At 34.8% G+C, this 23257-nt stretch overlaps 1 protein-coding gene across 1 annotated transcript; it reads left to right on the top strand.

Annotated features, from left to right (window-relative positions):
• The first annotated feature begins 9293 nt into the window (after positions 1-9293).
• On the top strand, positions 9294-10915 carry LOC144706356 (large ribosomal subunit protein uL4-like). Its single transcript, XM_078579268.1, has 2 exons — positions 9294-10457; positions 10581-10915. Exons 1-2 carry the CDS (start codon positions 9351-9353, stop codon positions 10692-10694), a joined length of 1221 nt encoding a protein of 406 aa, XP_078435394.1. The 5' UTR covers positions 9294-9350; the 3' UTR covers positions 10695-10915.
• Positions 10916-23257: the final 12342 nt, after the last annotated feature.

The raw sequence follows: 23257 nt of genomic DNA, 5'->3' as shown, positions 1-23257 counted from the left end.
AGAAAAGAAGGCTGGGATTCAAACTTCGCACATCCTCGACCCTGTGATAAGTTTATAATTGTTAAAATATTTTTTTATACTGATTTTGAGATTTTTTTCATTAAATGAATTGTTGCTAACATCCATAAAAAACCAAAAAACTTAGAATTGCATCATTTAGTTTAGTTTGGAAAGAGTTACAGGGGTTTAAAGTTGGACACAGAGGAATTGGGCGGTAAACTAAGGACGTGGAAAGATTGATCTCTAGATATTTATCTGATTTGGTTTTTTCAGTATTTTTAAGTATCTCTGAATTTCATCCAAAGAAAAATGTGGAGAAGAAGAGGACTGAAGAAAGAAACACCACAAATAATGAGGTACTAGTGAAGGGAAGTCATAGTTATATTTATGAATCTTTATCTCTGAATTAATAGAAGTTGACAAAAAATATTCTTGTTGAAATACATAAATTGATCCTTGTCTTGAAAGTAATGTTGAGGAGAAGACATTGTTCAGAATTACACTATTATTGCTAGATCTTTGTGATCACTCAGGTTAAGGCTTTGGGGGCCATAAGAAGGATTTGGGCCCAAGTTGAAGTAGACCAAGCAATGTCATTCCGTGGAAGCCTTTAAGGGTTGAGGATGACAAAGCTTCATTGACTTTTTATTTTTCTTGGTATCCTTGTTCAGCCCTATTTCCAAGTGATTTTCTTGGGGGGCATTCACACACTCGGTTAGGGCACATCATGACCTCGAGACGGATACCCCCGAACAGCATTAAGGATTAGCCTAAGCTGTCTAAAAATAATCAGTGTGTCCCCCATTTCCTCTACCTCATTTTTTAGGTAGAAAAATCCTAGGCTCTGTAAAATAAAAATATAATATAAATTGAGAACCTAATTTACCCCGCCTAGTTTATTCCTTGGCCACGTAAACTAACAAATGTTTTCCATATTTATAGCTAAACTAATGAGAAATTAAGATTTTATTTAAATATTCTAGAATCTCACTTTTTGGGCAAGCCAATATTTTGAATTTATTTGAAGTGGAAATCACATAAATTTATACATTAATTGATTTTGAAAAAATATTAAAATTAATATCATTAGTATCTTAACATACATTAATTACTATTTATTGTAAAGTTAAAATTCCTGGTTTTTTACCTATAATATTTTGTGTTAATTGTTTTTCGATTAAATAAGAATCCGGTATACTTATTTTACGTGGTTGATCAGAATTTTAACTTTGGTATGAAATTCAATTCAGGCTTGCCTTCAGAAAGAAAAATTAAAAGGGAGTTGTGAGATTCCATATGAGCTGTTTGAGTCAAGTGGAGTCATCAAGAACTAAGGATAAGCCTAGTGTGGTTGTTTTATGATATGAGTTCAGTTGAATATGGTACAAATGATTGATGGGTTTCATTATGGTTTTTTTTTACTTGGACAAGGTTGTAGTTTCATCTTTTAAAGGAATATGTGAGGTAGAAAAGGCCACTAGAAAACTACACTTTTCTTGGACTGGAATTATAGAATTAAGACACCCCTAAATAGTATCAATATATGTATTCATAAATGCCAACTGAGTTGCGAAACATGTTGTGAAGTGAAAATGTAAGCATACTACTATGACCCTGATTCCTCATTCTTTTTGTTAAATTACGACCCAAGTTCCAATAATCTTTAATATGATGCTAGATAATCAAAGAATTACAAAGAAAAAACAAAAACTCATGCATCATCTCCCATGAATAAATTATGATGTTAGCCAAACAATATTAAGGTATACTCCTGATAACCACAATTAGAAACTTGATTTAAACATTAAATTTATATATTTTAGATGTTTATTTTTACTCAAATAGTCTGAAATTCATTTTATTTAAGCATAAAAATACTTTTCCTATTTGTATTAATTTTTTGGCATTTTTTTAAAAAATAATCTTAAAATTATCACTAAAATATTTTAAAAGTTAATATATAATTGTTAATTTATTTAATTATTAAAAAATTTTAAAAAAAATTTAATTTGTTTTAATCTTATTCAAAATATGTTACAATCCATTTATAATTCTTAATGATTGGACAAGTGTGTGTGCTTCTAGTTAAAGACATTGAATTCTATGCAAATAATTGGTATGTTGTACCAAAATTGAGGTCACGTGTCTGTGCATGAATGGAGCATCTTCAAATGTAGAGTTATGCATCACACTAGTGATCTGTGAAGGAACAAGGAGGATGGAGAAAAAAACTAATGGCATGTTTTCTTCAACTTCTAAATGCGATATCTAAAGATACAGAACAAGTTGACAAAAATCTTAAGTGTTGTTTCATCTTTATCTCCTCCACCCATCTTTTGTCTTGGATTTATAAATTGATCCCCTATTTTTGTAAAAGAGGCATCCTTGGATTTTATTTTCAGCTACGTTAACCTAAATTTTTTGTTTATCAAATCCTAGGTCCCAAATCCCACTTCTAATTGAGAAAAATATGGCCATAATGATCAGCTCATTATCAAATTCACCACCCATATTATCTATATTGAAAGGGGAATACGAAGGATTACAGGGGAAAAAAAGAGGAAACACATTAGATACCTTACAGACCAAGCCTGGAGTTGATATAAGAGATTGATCAAAAAAATAGGGAGAGAAAAGAGTGATATATTAGGGGGGTATTAATTTAAGTGTAAAGTGACGTATACCCTCCCCTAAATTCTTGGACATAATGCCAATATGGGAAGAAAGTGACCCAAAACAAAAAAGAATAAAAATAACATAATATGTACATAAAATCACAAATCTCTTCCAATCCATTGAGAAAAAATTGACCCAATGAGACAATGTCATAAAAGGTCTACGCAACCCTAATAAAGTCCCTATAATATAAGATTAACCTACCAAATAGTATTTTCTAATGTATTATTTTTCTCCTAAGTTGAGTGGCCCAATCAAGGGACTAAGTTTCATAAAAAATATTTCTTATTTTAAAAACTCTTCAAATATTTATAAATTGTTGTGATATATATGTTCAAAAACCAAAATTTATTCTTATAAATGTTATACTAAATGAAAAGTATTCTTTTAGTTAGTTTTCTTTTTATGTTGCACTGTGGAAAAATGTTATACTGAATATATCTGAATGTCTCTGTTATTCAAACGAGATTAGGATTTTTAAAATAATAACAAAAGTAAAATTTTACGTAGTGTTAGTTATGAAATGTCTTATATGATCATTCCATTGAGATTAAGTTAGTCCATTGGTGCATATATTTATTATTCACATCAAAAAACAATTTCAACATTCCAATTGATATTTTATCCTCAATAAAATTAATGTATTCCTCTACATAATTTCACTGTGATGGATAGTATATGGGTTATCATGTAAAATTAAAAAAAATATTCAAATTAATACTGACATCAGACCACAAATGGAATATGATGAATATAGCATTACAAAGAAAAATTCTATTCCACTGATAAATTAAAGAATTTCATTTTATATTTTCATCCTTTATACACCTTATTCCACATGTTTTATGATCTCATTATTAGTTTTGATATTTAGTTTCAATTTTACATGATTTCCCATAAGATACCCAACGTAGAGAAATTATATTGAGGAATTTGGGGGTGTTTTCAGGGAAAACATCTATTTACTACAAAAATTTAGATAATTTTTTTCTCATATTAAATACTCATTGTTTCCATCATATGCATTTTAATTGCGGTAACATAACCCTCTATCCATAGTGCAAAATTTTATAGGAGGGGGACACAAGATGGGACATGATAATGATCATCCCATCCCATGTCCAATTTTTTCAGGCTCATCCAAACTATTGATAAGCCAGAAATAAGGGGTGAATTATCCAATTTTAATCCCTTATCGTTGTCAATTTCAGGTTATGCAATGAAATTTGTAAAACCCTAAACTTAAGATGTATGATGATGAGTATAGGGGTCATCCAAGGGAAGCTAGTAGGGCAATTCAATTATTGATCCAATTGAGTGATATGACCCTACTTAGGGTTAATTTAGTCTTCAATGATGATCAAAGTATCATAATTATATGAAGAATTTGGAAAGGAGGGTAGAGAAAATGTGAAGACAAGAAGAATTAAGGATTCTCTAAATTGACTTGTTTAATCCAATGAAAAGGATCAAACAAGTCAAGTAGAGGGGTTAAGAATAAAATTTAGTGTTAATTTGTTTTTGGGGTAACTGGGTATCCAAACTAGCTCACTACTATCTCATAAACATATTATATTCTTGCCTAGCAATTAAACTCTTATTTTTGTTAATTTTTTTGTTCTGAATGTGCTATTGGAGCTGTTAGCTCAATTCAATTGTCACTCCTATTAGTCATAGTAAGTTCTTGTACATGCCGCTCAAGCCAAGCGAATTAGAATTTCAGACTAAGACCAGGAAGAATAATCAATAATTTCACTAAAAATTCATCCCAAATACACTAGAATTAAAATACAATGAAGTAAAAATACCAAATACAGTTGATCCAGGCTGGTTCTCCTCTCTGTCTTGTAGCTGTGAAAGAGATCCCTCCAGAATGACCTCCTCAGCTTGAATTTCAGTTCTTATACTTAGGTTAAATGGTAAAAATTACCATTTTACCCCCTATAATTAATTAATTTTTATCCATCGATGTTGACTTGGTCTGATGATCCAATCATATAGACAGAAAGAGGAGGTTAAGATGAGCAAGCCTATAAAATTTGAGCTCAATCTGACTTCAGGATAAAGCTTAATCAATAAATGAATATTGTCCAATCCTAGTTGTTGGATTTCATTTATTTAATTAAATTTTGATTTACTAAATTTTTGTGTCGATTTCTAATTGGCAGCTACCATTTATACAGAAGTTTGGCACATTCTCTCTAGTCATGCCACATACCCCTTTCTTGGAAATAAGAGAATAAAAAATCCATTTAAGTTTGCACTTATGCTTTTTTACAAACGACGCCCACTCAGTCCTTGCCACATCACCCCCCATGCGTGCATATTTGTATGCACAGCACGAGCGGTGCACTTACCACCCTGAAGCCAAACGACTGCCACCCTCATTAAATCTGTCGAATTCTCTTCCGACAGACTAGATCTTGCTACATGGCGAAACTATCTCGCTTTCTTGAAATTTTACGCAAAAGTCCCTGCTTTTAGTCAGGCACGCACATCAACGCTGCCCCCAAAATGATTGTCAGTATGTCCCTCTGCTCTCTTTCTCTCTCTCCTCCATATTTCCCTCAAAATTGCAAAAAAACCCATTAGAAAAATCCATATTAATTCAATAAGACTTTAAAATTATTGTTTATTGGATATTTATGCATGCAACATTTATCGAGAGCTATTTTAAGGGTATATTTGCAACTAAATCATAAAAGAAGTCCCTCCAACTTTTGAAATTGCGTAAAACTCATATTTTCTTTATAATTATACCCTTTTATATTTAAAAATTCATTTATTTCTCAAAAAAATTCTGAAAAAAATCAATAAAATACTAGAAAAATCTAGAAAATTCCTAAATTCATCCTCAATTTAACATTAAAGTTAGTTTTTAAACGTGCCATTTCCATTTAAATAGAGTTATTTCAAGCTTAAATAAATTCCATGAAATTCATAAATTAATAGAAAATTACGGTAAAATCAGAATTCACTTGGAATAGTAATTAACATGTACATATATGATACCAACCCAATTTTATACTCTTTAAATGGATAAAAATGTGCTAATTACTTGAATTAAACCACGAATTTAAGGTGTTATCTACTATCTCATCCATATTCTGGTCCGTCCGAAATAAGTTTGTTCACATCATGTTCCATATGGGAACCATCCTGTCCAGATGTTCTCATCCAGTCCGACGTTTGAGATGAAAAAAATAGGCCACCCTTATGAACGCTTGGCTTTCCCTCTCAGGCTTTTGACTCCCACTCACCTTTCCCTCTAGGCTCCTGCTCAACTCTCCCTCTTAGCTCGCACGCAACTCTTCCTCTTGCCTCCCACTTAGTGAATGATTTCTGTCACAACATTCATCCAAGCCCCCTTGTGGCAAAAAACTGTCCCATCCGGAGACTGGCAGATGACTTTATGTAATATCATTTGTTCAATCTCATGAATAGGAGGATTTTTTGTCCATGGATTAAATAACCATCCCATCTATGTCTGTGTAGTGGACCTCTATCATAACTGTATTTGCTATTATAATTATTATGATGATCACAATCATAATATTTGTACACTTTTCATAATAAGTTTCAGATAGACCCTTGAACTTTATTTATATGACGATAATCTTGTATGAGTATGTCTAATAAAATCGCTTTTTTTTTCTACACATGTAATGCATTTTTATAATTGAAGATTGAAAAAATAAGTTACCAGTTGAATCTTATTTTTTTAGTATTATTGTTTATGAGACTAATCCCACTTTATTCCCATGAACCAAGTGGATTGATCTTACTAATTCCTTGGACTTTTATTGAAATTCAGGATTTAATAAAATATTAAATTCTAGATGGGAATGGAAGATAAGGAGAAATGTAGGCCTTGACCTGGACCAGAAGAGATGGCCAATACTCAAGTAGGAGTTGAAACCTAAAGTAAACTCATTTAATATGAAAGTCAAAGTGATGGAGTTTTGTGGAAGTACTTCATAACTTTAGTTCAAAAGCTGCTTTCCTAGCGGACAATTGATGAAAACATGGATCAGAGTTTAATCTAGGATATATCACCCTCTAATGTCCAATCGCTGAAAAATGTTGGGCTTCTTTTAATTAAACTCATCTTCACCCTCTTTCGACCATATTCCTGATTTATGTCCCAACTCTTTGTTGGTGGACTAGTGCAGCTGATTTTCCTGACTCCATATTCTCTCTACCGATTATCAGATATTGTGAAGAGTGAGTTAAATCAATTGATCTGGAGAAGGAATAAGAGCATCAACTTGGGCCCTGAATGGTGCGGTATAAAGGTTGGTAAACTACTTTTAATTCTTTACTTGTCTCACTTCTCTCTTGGGCCAATCTTACTGGAAGATACCCGTGGCCTGTAGATTTCCATATCTACCAACCATGTCCACAAGTTCCACACGCATCAAAAGTTATACTTTTTTTAATGCACCTTTTTAATCCACACGTATAAAAAGGTGTAACAAAAGGGACACCTTGTTATCTGCAACCAACCACTTTCTCATTGCAAGTAGGAGCAGCGCCCACAACTACCACATGTATATCATTCAACCAAGCTGAATAGGTCAATACTAAGTAAAATTCTGAACGTACTCAAATGTAAAAATCAAGTATGATGATGAGTAAAGGTTGAATGCATAAATACCTAGGGTCAACTTTTATAATGGTTGACTCAAAACAAGGTCAAATTAGATAAATATAGGGAAATAATTAAATAATTAACTAAAATAACTGTTATAATCAAATTAAATTAATAAAGATTGAAAATCTGATCAGGAAATTAGAATATCAATCAATGGTAAATTCAACTCATGTGTATGCATTGACCAAGTGAACCCATTACTTTTTTGGGATATTTTTTACATTATTGCATTTTCAGAAAGAGGAATTGTAAAAATATTTTTATAATATTTTATTTTTGAAATACATAAGAAAACCAAATGACAATTCAATGTATTCACATTGATGTATTCACTTACTTTTGGTCAAATGAGAGTGAAATGGTGATATAATTATACCGAGTTTTATTTTCAGAAAGAAGAGATAAGAAAAATAATCATCAAATACATCAGTGAATTTTTAGAGAATTTACGAAATTACTATCAAATTTTAAAGTTAGTTGATCCTTACAAACTGCCCACATTTATGATGTCATAACAATTTCAATGAATAGAAACAATTATTACATCTTTCCAACCCAGAAACCCATAAATCATACCTTAAATAAACTTGAAATATCATTTATTACATTGTTCTTCACTTTAGGAGACTTCTGGCTTGTTGGAGATGACTGTCCCACATCTTTTGATATGTTGATGAGTTGTTTGAACAAAGATGAGTATCATCATGTCAATGCAAATCACTATTTTCTGATGGATGAAACACAGTTACATGCCCAGTGGATTAATGATCTCTTAGGTACATTAATTAAGAATAAAAAAATGTTAGACGTTCACCCGATGTCTCATGTTCTTCCAAATGTACCCGCATGAAATTCAAAATCTAAATGACATATGGAAATATTGTGTTTTAGAGGAGTATATGATGACTCTAATGAATATTGGCTTGAAATAACCTACATCAATTAGACCATTGTTGGCCACCCTTCTGCCATATAGTCGGCATGAATGGGGCCTTGATGTAGCACTGGCATGCTGGCACGTTACCGCTTGTCGGCGCACCCATGTCACCGGCCACCATGGGCCCATGCCAATTATTTTGCCATTTTGCCCTTCTTAGTTTCTAAGAATTCATTAACAATTCAAAACTTCAAACGGTCACATCTTTTAGTTTATAAGGCCAGTTTTAATGAAATTTTCTCCATTTTTTTCAATTTTTCCTCTTCTTTAAATCCATATAACTTGAAGCAAATTAATATAAACACAAGTTAGAATTAGGCATTAGAAGTAGTGAATGATGATGTAAATGAATGCACAAGATGCATGTTATCAATCAGCCAAGTCACCAACCTGAACCAGAAGTTATTTTTCTTATTTTTCTATTATTTTTTACTATGAAAAAATCCATAAATTATGTCAAATTCGAATTAACCCTCTACTTCCTTCCTAAAGTAGGACTCTCAACCAATGGAAATAAAAAAAACATCATCATGATGATGTGGCCACCTCACATATTAACTTACCTTAAATTATATTCTCCTCAATCACGTTATCATGTCGGGTCATCACTAAATGCACACAGACACATCACAACTCATACGTTCAAATCAAACACCAACACATTTAAAATCTGTTGTCGAAAGCCCATCAATTCTTACAGATCTATTTTATAATTCCTGAGCCAGATTACTTTCTTAAGAATCCAAAAGTTTTGGGTTAACACAGACTCCAAACATTAAGTCCAAGTATGATGTTCACTCTATGAATAAAAGAGTCAATTAACTCCCACTATTCATTATTTTCTACAAACTTCTATTTCAGATCCATAAACTTAGCTCCAAAGTTCCTGAAAGTTTAAAGCCAACGGGCAATCTTAGACCAATACAACTAAGCCCAATCTTACTGGACAATAGAACAAGGCCCAAAACTCCCCCCTCGGCGCAACCCTACATATAAATACCGCGCGACAGCAAACCCTAATTTCCTCGTCCTTTTCTTCTTCTTCCTCACGGCAGCGCCGCAGGAGCAGCAGCAACAGCAACAATGGTGGTCGCCGCCGCTCGGCCGCTGGTGACGGTGCAGGCGTTGGAGGGCGACATGGCGACGGACGGCCCGGCGGCGGTGGCGCTGCCGGACGTGCTGAAGGCGGCGATCCGGCCGGACATCGTGCGGTTCGTGCACGCCCACGTGTCCAAGAACAAGCGGCAGCCGTACGCGGTGTCGAAGCGCGCGGGGCACCAGACGTCGGCGGAGTCGTGGGGCACGGGCCGCGCCGTGTCGCGGATCCCGCGCGTGCCGGGCGGCGGCACGCACCGCGCCGGGCAGGGCGCCTTCGGCAACATGTGCCGCGGCGGGCGCATGTTCGCGCCCACCAAGATCTGGCGCCGCTGGCACCGCCGCGTGAACCTCAACCTGCGCCGCCACGCGGTGGTCTCCGCGCTGGCCGCCTCCGCCGTGCCGGCGCTGGTCATGGCCCGCGGGCACCGCGTGGAGGCCGTCCCCGAGCTCCCCCTCGTCGTGTCTGACTCGGCCGAGGCCGTCGAGAAGACCTCCGCCGCCGTCAAGCTCCTCCGCCAGGTGGGCGCCCTCGCCGACGCCGACAAGGCCAAGGACAGCCACGCCGTCCGCTCCGGCAAGGGCAAGATGCGCAACCGCCGCTACGTGTCGCGCCGCGGGCCGCTCGTCGTCTACGCCACCGAGGGCGCGAAGCTCGTCAAGGCCTTCCGCAACATCCCCGGCGTCGACGTCATGCACGTGGACCGCCTCGACCTGCAGAAGCTCGCCCCCGGCGGCCACCTCGGCCGGTTCATCGTCTGGACCCGCTCCGCCTTCGAGCGGCTCGACGCCGTCTTCGGCGCCTTCGACCGCCCCTCCCTCCTCAAGAAGAACTACGTCCTGCCCCGCCCCAAGATGACCAACGCCGACCTCTCCCGCATCGTCAACTCCGACGAGGTGCAGTCCGTCGTCCGTCCCACCAAGACCGGCGTCAAGCGCAAGGCCCTCAAGAAGAACCCCCTCAAGAACCTCAACGCCATGCTCAAGCTCAACCCCTACGCCAAGACCGCCAGGCGGGTCGCCCTCCTCGCCGAGGCCCAGCGGCTCAAGTCCAAGAAGGACAAGCTCGACGCCAAGAGATCCCCCCTCTCCAAGGTCAGTCTCTCCCTCTCTTCTCTCTCTCTCTCTCTCTCGTGTTACTAAATTGGACTCCTTGGCCGATTCCTCAATTGACCCTTGTTTTAATTGTTGATTTTTACTCCCATTTCGTCTCCGCAGGAAGAGTCGTCGGCCATCCGAGCGGCGGGGAAGAACTGGTACCACACCATGATCTCGGACAGCGACTACACCGAGTTCGAAAACTTCTCCAAGTGGCTCGGCGTCACCCAGTGATCGGATCGCATCAAATCAAATCTAATCTTTTTTCTTGCTCTCCGGACAAGAAAATTGAGAAGCTTGTTTGGTAAATGTTTGTTTTTTCCCCCTTTTCTAGAGTAGTGAGAGTTTTGCGTCTCGTGGACTTTTGCCGCCAGTTTGTGACAAGATCATTTTTCTTGGGTTTTGAAACTACTTTATTTGTCAATTTAAGTTACAAGAGAAGAAGATATTATCAAGGGTTGGGCTGTCTTGTAGCCTAGTTTTTTATCAAAAATTGGTTCTTCTTTGATATTCTACTCAACTTCGCAATTCATGGTTTGTCGTGATGGGTTCATGATGGTGAGGGTAGTGAAGTATTTTGATCGCTTAGTGCCGATAAAATCTTGCCAGTTGAGGCCATACGCAGGAAGATATCAGGCTCTTCATTTTTTGATTTCTCACATCCTACTGAGCATACGATGGAGCAAACTTATATCCCATCACTCCGGAATATTCAGCCACACAATTTTCTTTTCGTCGGATTATTTTTCCGCCTGTTAGTAGAACACTCTACTGTTCCTCAGTTAAGAGGTTAGATCAATTGTTTTGGAGGAGGATACTATTATAGGACCCAGATGTGCGTGAACAAGTATATTTCTGTTGGTTTAACCTTCGCATTGATCCTTTGGTACTTTGGGAAGAATGAGCTCTGGAGATAAGTGCCCTGAACAGGTTGATATATTGCCTGTAACAGTACAGTTTTTAAGAATCATATTATATAATAAATACTATTTGGAAGGTACTAGACTAAGGAGGCTATATATGTCTCTATCTCTTTCTTGTGATACAACTCTTTCAGTGATACAGTTTCCATTACTTCTATCTTTCAGAACAGAATGTGGCATGCCTCATTTAATCTTTCACATTTCCTAGTTCCTCCCCGTTAATCTCCTGTAATATACCTCTTGACAAATTCGACTACTAGTCACTTGGAAGATAAAAAGACTCTTAATAAGATTAAAGGCCATATTTACAGGTTCGAAATTACCTTTCTCACTAAGAAATTTATGTTTTAAATAATTCCTACATACAAAGTATACCATGGTTCTCGATTGAGTGCCGAAAAACTGTGAAAAACTCCAGTCTAGTATTGATAGTTCCAAAATCTGAAGATGGCAATAGTGTAAAAAACATTGCACAACCCTTCATCTCTAATATCTCTTAGGCCGTGGGCAGAGATTTGATGCATCTTTTTCCTTAACCAATCTCTACTTATATAGAGGGCAGATGATCTTGTCTTATAGTTATTGTTTTATAATATCCGTTGTGTTTGAATCATAATTAAGGTTTCATATACTTTAGTCAAAACATGGCTGTCCATATTAAAGATGTCTAATAAACTCAACGTTAAGGTAACAATTCGTCGTCATTATTTGATTTGCTCAATAAGAAATAAAAACCTTCACTCATTAAATAATTTGACTAGTTAGAGTTGAGTAAGGGTAGTCTCCACAACGTATATTAGGGATATAAGTACCTTTTTGGAGGAGATATATTTAATAAAATAATAACTGTACAGAGATGAGAAGGATGCTAAGTAAGCATATATATAAATGTGAATAATGCACATAGTTGGCGACGATTTGATGTGAATGTTAAACAAATGAATGGGTGATGTCTAATGACGGACAGATGTGGATGGATGGTTGTGAACAGGTGGAAGTAAATAGATGGATGTGAACGGATGGAAGTAGATGGATGATGTCGAGAAGATGATGAAAAATTAAGTGCAAGAAGACTAACCATAAATTCCTCTATTCTGCCAAGATCAAGGCCATTTACAGCAACACGAGAGCCAGTCCACTTCTCTTTTGGTTTCTAACTTCCATTGACAACAAACACCAATAAAACTTGATCAATTTGAAATTATTTTCTTTCACCCGCCCTACTAAAGATAGAGCAATACCAGGATGATTTTTAAATACATAAAGGGGTCTATTTAGAGATACAACTACACGAATCACAAGATGAGGGAAACAAGAAGATAAAACATTGTGGCCGGCAATTCTTTTAAGAAAGTAGGATATATAAATTCTCAGCCCTCTTATTTTCTCTCTCCGAATTGCCAACATGACACAAACATTTAGGAAGTCTGAAAAAGTCATAAAATGCATTAAATAATCCAAAATATATTTTTTAATTCACAAAATGTTATTCAACGTCATGAAAATGTTATTAAATATAATAACTTTGAATTTAACGTCACAAAATTCTAAAAAAATATATTCAACTTAGAAATTTAATTTCTTCACGAATATATTGTTGAAAAATCCATAAAAATACCCAAAATCCATACAAATACTATTTTAAAGTAGTTTTAATCATTTTAAGCTAGACATCACTCATTTTTAATCATTTTAGTGCAAACACAAATTTAAAAATCTTGATGTAATATATTCGTCAGAGACTTGTAAATGTCCTTGGTGTGGTGAATGAACAATCCACTTACACAACTGTGATATGAATCAACCTCATTTACACTTGGGTATAATATACTTAAAGGATTTGTATGGATTAATTTACTGAGCTCTTTCTCTAAAGAGTACCCACTGTCTATCCTTAGTGTCTCCACATTAATGGACAGATGATAAACCATAGTTATAATATATATGTAGTACAAGATAAACCAATGTCTATCTTAAGTATCCTACAAGTAAGAATGTGTAGAATAGACTCTTGAAGACTAATCACCACCAAATTATGATATCGTCATAATTCACAAAGTTTTTAAATCTATGCAAGAACTTCATTATAAACTTATCACAAGAATAATAATGAATAAACATTTATTTCAATGAACTTAAATAAATAATGGAAGTGTGATTGGCTTGAAGGCCACATAACATCCATCAAAGGCAACTTGTTTGCTTCAATTTGACAAAAAGACATAAATGAATCTCATTCAATAAGTTATTGAAACTTATTTAACTAGACTCTCTAACCAATTTTATGTCTCTCACAAATGATGTTTCACGAAACCATCACGCTCATTGCAGTCAATGACACACTTAGGAGACTGTCATCTATAATTGGCTACATTATTATGTGTCTCCCAATGTCAGCCAATGTTTTCTCAGTTATGATACTTCAAAGGAGGCGTGAAATTCTATCTATAAGTAGTAGTATTAATAAAAAATTGCACATCATTATAATAAGCTAATGCATTGTAATCTATCTGAAAGAGAACTAATTAAAGTTTATTTAAAATAATTATATAATCATAATAAAATAATTTTCCTAAGTAACCTAGTTCATTAATAATTTATAAAATATTTTTGGGAGTTTGATTAAAATTTTAATGTAGAAAATACTAATTAATTCTAAATGAATACCTTAACTGGCGCTTTGACATTGCCGATTGACGATTGATAGTGGTGGCATGAGTGGAGCAGAGCATGTGAGCAGAATATTTTGCACAATCTGATGGAGATTGTGGCAGATATGTGCTGGCGAGCGGCGGAGCATGGGCAAGTGATCCAGATTTATCGTTGTTGATGGTGGTGGAGATGAGGCAGATATGTCCATGAGGGGTGGAGTTTGAAGGAGGCATATGAGATGGTGAAAACCTAGGATATGGGAAATGATAACTTAAGAAACATGATGAAGAGATGAGTTAGAAAAATATGAAGATCACATTAACCTTGTTGTCATGTGCGCCTCTTTTTTTAAAAGAGCTGAGTGGTTTTTTTCTTCATATTTCTTGGACTGAACATCATTCATTTCATTTTTTACTCTTCAAATGCAAGAATGGACCCATAAGATATTTTAAATGAGCAAAACACTCCACTAATTATAATTAGGAACACAATCCAAGGGTTTCATTTTTAGAAGGATTGGTGTCTGTTTATAGATCGAAAAACCATGGATGAATATAGAAGGTAAAGGTGGAACTACTCTCAAGATTTCAATCTAGAAATCCTTCTGGATTGCTGGCTAACATTGTTTAAAGTTGGAGGAATCTGGCCGTTGATATTTTCTGTCCTCCTTGTGCATCACCAGTGCAGTGGGAAACCATAAATTTTCTCAGATATTCTACATCATAATCCACATTTTAAATGAATTTAAATCATTATTTGACACCTCTCCTTGATTTAAATGAAAAGCATCCATGATTGCCATAAAACTCCACATTTAAGGACTACAGCCAATCAGATTCTACCACGTGTACCTAAAAAAGGGGAAAAAGTTAAATAAGTTTTCATCCCATTTAGTGTGTTTCCCCCTCATTGAATTGCATCATGTAGCATGTTAGGGGGAACAGCTGCATTTATTGCGAAAATGTATCTTTTTCTTTGATGTGTGTTTTGCATGTAAGAAGCAGTAATAATTTATTCTTTGAAAAAATGCTACAACCATTAGCCACAGAAAATGGTTGTCTGTGCCAAACATTTGATGAAACTAGTGATTGGCTGACATGTAAACAAATCAGATTGAGACAGCCGGTGTTATTTGCGATAATGAGCAGAAAATGTCCCACTCAAAGGGTCGATATTGTAGCTTTTCCTTTCATTTCATCGCATAGTTCTGCACTTCTCTTTTGGAATGCCACTGTCGATCGCTTGTCATGCCTTTCACACAACCAGAGGAGGTTCACCCACATGCGTCATCCTGTGATTACGATACCGAGGTGAACCTGCCCCCATTCCGGAGGGCAGAATCAAATATTCCACTTTTGGCCCAGAAGTTATCTGTCGGAATTTGAATTCCGACAATCATCGAGTTATTGGTCAGAATTTGAATAGGGAAAATTCATTATATTTTCCCTATGGAATTATTATGTGAAAATTCTGTTAAAATGTCATACAATAGGAAAAATCAGAATTTCATTCTAAAGTTGTCATAAATGATTTTAAGGTGTAATAACATGTGTTTATGATCATTAAAAATTAAAATATGACCTAAATATACATGAAATTACTTTCTAAAATGATATTTTATTTGTTATTATCAACACCTCAGTTGGAAGTAGCATGAGTCCAAGTTGAACCATAACTGCAATAGTAGGGAGAAAAGCCATCTAGGCATTAAAGTATAGGGTGTCACTATTTAGAGTGATCAGATTGCTATCAAGTAACATATAACTTACAAAATGATTCCAAATGATCCACCATAAATCAATGAGTTCAAGCAACATTTATTAGAAGAGTTAGGGAGAATCCCAAGAAGAAACATGCCAAAAAAAATTTACGTAATAATTTAAAGAAACTTAGACTTACTAAGGAGACATGTTGTAGTTGAATTTTTCATATTATGTTGGAGCCTCAATTCAATGGAGGCATACATGAAACTAGTGGAACACTCTCACAAGCTACCTAACCTAGATTATCTAGGTTTAATACTTGGAACTTCTATAATCTAACATCCTATACATTATTTGTTAGTGAGTCAGTAAACCCTAGATGGGGATGCTGTAGGAAAAAACGACTAGTGAAACATTATGCTCAACGTTTCATGCTTGACTTTGTTTGTGGCCATCCCAGGTAACATGTATTATTTTAAAGTGAATCATAAATTCACAATACTTTAGAGCTATTGATTCTATCACAAAGCTTATATTGAGTATGTGGGGTTAGTTGACTACTTGAAAATGATTATTGCATAATAAAGGATATAATAAAATTGGATTGAAACTATACAACAAAGGATGATGGTATCACCTCATTTGGGATGGATTCCACTCTCACTTGGTTCCTTGGAAGATTACCTTCAAGGCGTTCATGTGTTTAGGCCCTTGATGTATCCACACAATTGCTTGAGTGATGGATCTCCTCTTGAACTTATTCACTTCTCCTTGACAATATGGATTATCTTCGCCATCCGATCACACTTGATGGATAGAAAGTTCTGAGAAGCCGAGAAGAAAGTGGGAAGGGGCACCCAAGACTAGCTTGCACGGGAACTTGAAATGGGTACCCCCTATTTTTACTTATTTTAGATGTTTTCATAAAAATCCTTGTAACTTAGAGATATCCATGAATATCCATAGATCTTATGCATGACACCCTCTAGGCCCATATGTTAGTCTAATTAATAAATTTAATGTCCTAATAGTATTCATTGACCAATCTTATTAACTATATCGACGTATAGATTAATTAATCAAGGATTAATTTAACCTAATTGAGAGGTTCATTTTCTAGCCTTTGAGGTGCCAAGCTACACCTCATTCTCCCAGAACTTTTACCATCATCGTTTATTGCATTGTATAATCCGTAATTCATATGAGACTCCCAAATGCTTTAGATATTAGTTAAATGCCAAATCCTTATTGTTCATCCCAGTTACTATCGATGTGTAACAAATATCATTACAAAACATAGTATCCATTATCTCAGTTATAAGGACATGAAACTCAACCTATGTTCTTCCTTAAATAAATATCCTCTTATACCAAGGGCATAGATTCCCATCTCAACCATGGAGCCAACTTCAAATACTTTTTACTTTATTCAAGCCAAGACTACATTCAAATCCCTTGATTAGGAACTTGTAAGTTGTATCCAAAATATAACTGTCCATCCACAAAATTTCTTTGGATTATGTGCAATACCATTACATGAATCAAGAGATTCATGTAATTGACACCTAGGTATAACAGCATCAAGAGATTCGTAAATATACATTAAATGAATTTTTCCCCTAAAGAGGACCAACCATTTCTCCTTTATGGCATAAAGATACTTATCATATAAGCAGGATTATACAGTGATATTCTTTATAGATATATTGATGTCAATCTCAAGTATCCTTTGAATTGGAGTATTTAGTATAAATTTTAAAAGTCTAGTAATCAATGTATTACGACATCATCACAATTCACGTAGTCATTGCATATATTCAAGTAGTTAATCAAAAGAAAAAATAATGAAACAATATTTATTTTAAATAACTTAACCATGATATGGAAGTCTGATTTTCTTGACACTCACAAACTATTTATCAGCCTCATAACAATGTCACATCTTTAAATTCACAAGTATAAAGAACTTGCATTTTTCATATGTAACTTTGATTATGGTGAATTGCATAGGTCGAGTGGAAGCACCCCATAATACATCAAATTCTTATTCATGAACCTAAAGATTTTCACTCTCATATTTAGTCATTACTAGCTAAATAGGTCAATTTAAATATAGATTTTGCTTGATTTATGTTGTATTGAGTAATCAGGTGTTTTAAATGATAACATGATAAATTCATGTATATTTCCATTAATTTTAGATGTTCTTTGTATTATTGATTTATAATTTATCATGTTATCACTTGAATTAACTAAATATATATGCACAAGCTATAATTCTAATTTTCACATTATGGTTATTTTTGACTAAATTCCTAGACTTATTTAAAGTCAAGAAATTGTAGTACTGATGAGTATTCTATAGTTTTGCATATGCAGAAATTTACTGGAATGAGAAGATGGTAATTCTTAAAGAGTTGGAGAATTTTTTAGAGTTAAGTGATTCTCAAAGGGGCTTGAAAGCAACAAAAGGTGTTGCAGGCCTTCAAAAGAGATGTCCAGGGGAGATGGGCCACAACCTGGCATGCCCACTCGCTCTCAAAAGCCTTACAAAGAAAGAAGCAAAATATTACAAGGGGAAGCTCTCAACCAATGAAGAAAAGAGGCAAAATGGCAAGAAAACAGAATTGAAAATTTCCAAAGGGGTATTTTTGTAACTCTCCCAATGTATAAATACACTTTTCTCCTTCATTTACTCTCATTCTGGACATGATCTAGCAAGTAGCTGGCCAGCAGGACAAGGCATTTTTCAGAATCTAGGTTGTTCAACCAGCTTAATGTAAGTTTATAGAAGTTTTCTCTTAATCTCATCTCTTGTTTGCATTGAAAAATGCCTGATCCTGTAAAAATACAAGGATACAGACTTGAGAAGATGCATTGAGGGCTCACCAGACTTGCATTGAGGTTTTAGGAACCTAGATTTCCATTTTCACATCATCATCCATCCATTTACCCTTAAAATCCATCATTTTCTCACTCTAAACACTCATTTTCTCGACTTTCTCTCTCTATAAAAGGTTATTTCTCTCTCTTGACCTTCATTCATATCCCTAGTTACTCCCCTAAAAATTTCATAAAAAATCTTCTTCATTTGCACCTTCAAATTCTACCTCAAACTCCTACCCCCTTCTTCATTTTCTCTCCCTATCTCTTCATTTTTGAAAAAATAGGAAAAATCCCTAAAATTAATATAATAAATTTCTAATGAGTTTAACATCAAAAAATTCAAAAAAAAAATTATTTAACTCTCATTTTTAATATTTCTAGTCGTTTTGTTGTAAATTAAATTACAGAAAATTTTAAAAATATTTTTTTTTTCAATTTCTGGTGTTAATTAAAATTAAGAAAATTAGTTTAAAATATTTTTAGTGGTTTTATTTTTATTTCTGCTTCAATATAAATTATAGGAAATTATATAAATTAACTAAAAATCCATAAAAATTCCAGAAACTATATTTGTCACTTTTAAACTCCTATCCTTCATTCCAAGCTTGAGAAAAATTTTGAAATTAAATTTCTGTCTCTTTGTGGATCAACCCCTTACTTGCCATATATTAATTATAGAGTATTTAATTGGAAAATTTTCATAAATATTATTGGTTAAGTCTGAATCAAAACAACGACATTTAAACCCTAAAGTTGGACTTATTAGTAACGAGAATAATGGTATTTCTTAAATCTCGATAGACCTTTATTATTGGGCTCAAACCATCCAGTATGATAATTCAATGGAAGAAGGAGCCTCATCGTCCAAAAGGATTAAATGTATGAAACATTCTCTCTTATAGAATGTGGCACTTTTTGTAGGACCTTCCCAGTTTTATAATTTTAAAGTGTGTAAAAAATAATTTCTGTTATTTGAGTAACTTATTTAATTTTGGGCATAAAATATAAAAAGTATTTATCCTCATATTAAATAATTAAATTTCACCTTGTGCATATAGATGTTTAGGAGTCCAAGTATATTTAAAATATTCATGTTTTCAAATGGTTTTTTATGTTTATTGATAAAAACAAATCTTATTTAATAATAACAGGGATAAATTACTATGGAATTATTAGGCCATTGTAATTCATAAAACACATTGAATAAAAGCTCACATTCATGGAAATCAAATAAAAAAAGAAATAGAGTTCAACATCATTATTGATGATGATGAGAAAATAAGGCTTTCCCTAGATTGGCAACCTAAAATGATTTAGTAAAAATGAAACTGATTAAAACCAAATCAATAGATAATCATATCAGATTGTGCAGAAGAAATCCTGATAATGTTTGGTTACATGGATAAGTCTCTTTGAGCCGTTCACATGGTGTACATGCAAAGTGTTAGATCTCCTCGTCCTTCCCTTGCACACCACAACTCGCTTTCCTAGAGATCTCACCATCTAGTCTCACTAAAATACATGCTCAATTTTGATAACAGGAAGGGCTCCCAGCTCTAATTTTCATGGGCACTTGAGGTGGTATCCCTCCTTTATTTATGCTCTTCAAATTTGTATAGAAGTCCCTAAATCTTGAATATATTCACAAATATCCAAAACTCTTATGCGTGTGACCCATTTGACCCAATAAAATTTATTACCCAAAAATATTAATTGGCTATATCAACTTATGGATTAATTAATCAAATATCAGTTTAATCCAATCAATGGACTAACTTTCCAGCACATGGGAAGCCAAGCTACACCTGGTGCTCTAAAATATAGAAATTAGTATCGCAACTCTCTCGCTGGAACATTTACCATCATTATTTTCTATTTGCACATAATCTGTCATACACACAAGACTCCTAAATGACTTAAGGAATAATTAAATCTCAAACCCTAATTGGTCATTTTAGGCGTTACCATGAGTGGTGAACAAATCATCAGAGAACATATTTTTTGATATTTCTGGTATCATGGATTGGATTTAACTGCATCTGTTTCTTTAGTCAATCTTGACCATACAACCACCTTTGCGGACTTTTTTAAGCATTCAAGCTGAAATAGAATTGAATCCCATGATTAGGGACTCATAAATCATATTCAAAACACATGTCCATCCATAATGTGTCTTTGGCATCTTAGGTCTAAAGACTAGTTCACAATTGTGACATGAACGAACATGATTGACTGTTAGGCATGACACAAACCATGGATTTATATGGATTAAATCATTGAAATCTTTCCAAAAGGACACCCACTATCATTCCTCAATATCCCCACACTAATGGCTACATGTTCAACCATATTATATGAGTGAGATTGGACACTTGAACTCTATTTCAAGTATATCTCGGGTATCCTTTGAATTGAGATATTTTAAAACACATATTTAAATACTAATGAGGATATTAAAATTTTAAATTACGATATTTTCATAATTTAATTTTTCATTGAATATATTCAAGGACTTCATCAAAAACATCACTCAACATTAGGAACAAATATAATTTTATTTCTATGAATGCAATTGACATATTTAAGTGTGATTGACTTTCAGGCCACATAATATCCATTAAAGCCATTGTGGAACACTAAAGGGGAAATGCTCTTCTGGATGTGATAATGGAGGTTAGGGTTTTGAAAATTATAACCTCAAATATGTAACTCAGAGACCACTGGCTTCAATACCAATTACAGGTGGAGGGCCTACTAGGAGTAGTAAGTCACTAATGAGTCCATAATAATAAAGACAAAATAATTTATATGGTATGGGCATAGTTACTTACAACCCCCCCCCGCCCTGAATAATACACATAACAGTTACAAGGAGGATAGATAAAAAAACACAGGGAAGGATGCATGTGTTCATCAACACCACCACCCCCCCCCTTTTCTGAAGTTGGGTGTGGATGTTGTCCATGCCAAGCTTGCTAATTAAATTGTGGAAGGTTGATGGAGGGAGCCATTTGGTGAAGATATCATTCAACAAAGGCAAGATCGACAAGGCCACTTTTAGGTTCCCATTGATAACATGATAAATGCATGTATAATTCCATACATTTATATGTTTTAAGTATTATTAATTTATAATTTATCATATTATCATTTGAGTTGACCAAATATTTATGCATTAGCTAGAAATTCCAACTTTTGGACATTATGGTTATTTTTCATTAACTTCATTGACTTCTATCAAAGTCAAGAAGTTTGATTACTGATGAGTATTTTATAGTTACAAATGTGCAGAAATTTACATGAATTAGATGATAGAATTCTTAGGGAATTGGAGAATTTTTGGGAGCTTTGTAATTACCAAAGTGGGCTGAAATGATGAAATGGTACTATGGGCTTTTAAAAGAGAAATTAGAGGGGCTTGGGCCACGACCTGACCTACCTATTGGGCCTTCAAACACCTTTCAAAAGAAACAAGCTGGAAATTATGCGGCAAAGCTCTCAACTAATGGAGAAAAAGAGGCAAAATGGCACGAAAAGAGAATAGAAAATGCCAAAGGGATATTTTAGTAATTCTTAAAATGTATAAATGCTCTTTCTCTCCCTTATTTTCCCTCATTCTGGATGTGCTCTAGCAAGTGGCTGGCCATCAAGACAAGGCATATTTTAGAATCCAGGTTGTTCAACCTGCTTAATGTAAGTTTGTTGAAGTTTTCATTCAATCTCGTCTCTTTTTTGCATTGAAAAATGCCTGATTCTGGTGAAATATAAGGATCCAGAATTGATAGGAAGCATTGAGGTCTTACCAGACTTGCATTGAGGTTTTAGGAACCTAGATTTTTATTTTCACATCATCATCCATCAATTTAACCTTAAAATCAATCATTTTCTCACTCTAAACACCCGTTTTCCCAAATTTCGCTCTCTATAATCGTATCATTCTCTCCCTATATCTTCATCCATATCCCCAGTTCATGCCCTAAAAAATGCAAAAAAATCTTCTTCATTTACACCTTCGAATTCCATCTCAAACTTCTTCTACACCCTCTCTTGAATTTTTCCCTCTCTATCTCTTCATTTCAGTCATTTTCTCTCTCTAAACCCATTTCTTTCTCTCTCTAAAATCCATTCCTATATTTCTCTAGATCATCCTTCATTCTTAGTTTCAAATTTCAAAAAAAATCACTTTTGAATTCCATCATTTTAGGCAAAAATAATCGCATTCTCCAGGACTTAGCCAAATCAGCTAAGTCCTGCCTTATTTGGACTAACCCAATTGGGCTGATCCAAAAGGGTGCCTTAATTGGGTTGACCCAATAGGCAACCCTTCACGGGCCACACCGGGCCCGCCGACCTGACCCGAACTAACCCGAAGGCCTGCTGCCGCTCCACCACCACTCCATCCTCGACCGCGGGATAATGTATTTTCCTTATTTTCTGCATTTTAATATCATAAAAAATCAGAAAAATAGGAAAAATCAGGAAAATTTATTTTCTGTATTTAAAAATTCCAAAAAATCAGAAAAATCCCTAAAATTAATATAATCAATTTTCAGTGATTTTAATAACCTCAAAAATTCTAAAAAAATATTTAACTCTCTTTTTTAATATTTCTAGTGGTTTTTGGTGTTAATTA

Source organism: Wolffia australiana, chromosome 8, assembly GCF_029677425.1.
Source record: "Wolffia australiana isolate 7733 chromosome 8, ASM2967742v1".
NCBI classification, from domain to species: domain Eukaryota; kingdom Viridiplantae; phylum Streptophyta; class Magnoliopsida; order Alismatales; family Araceae; genus Wolffia; species Wolffia australiana.
Note: the sequence above shows the minus strand (reverse complement) of the source record. Positions and strands in the feature narration are given on the sequence as shown.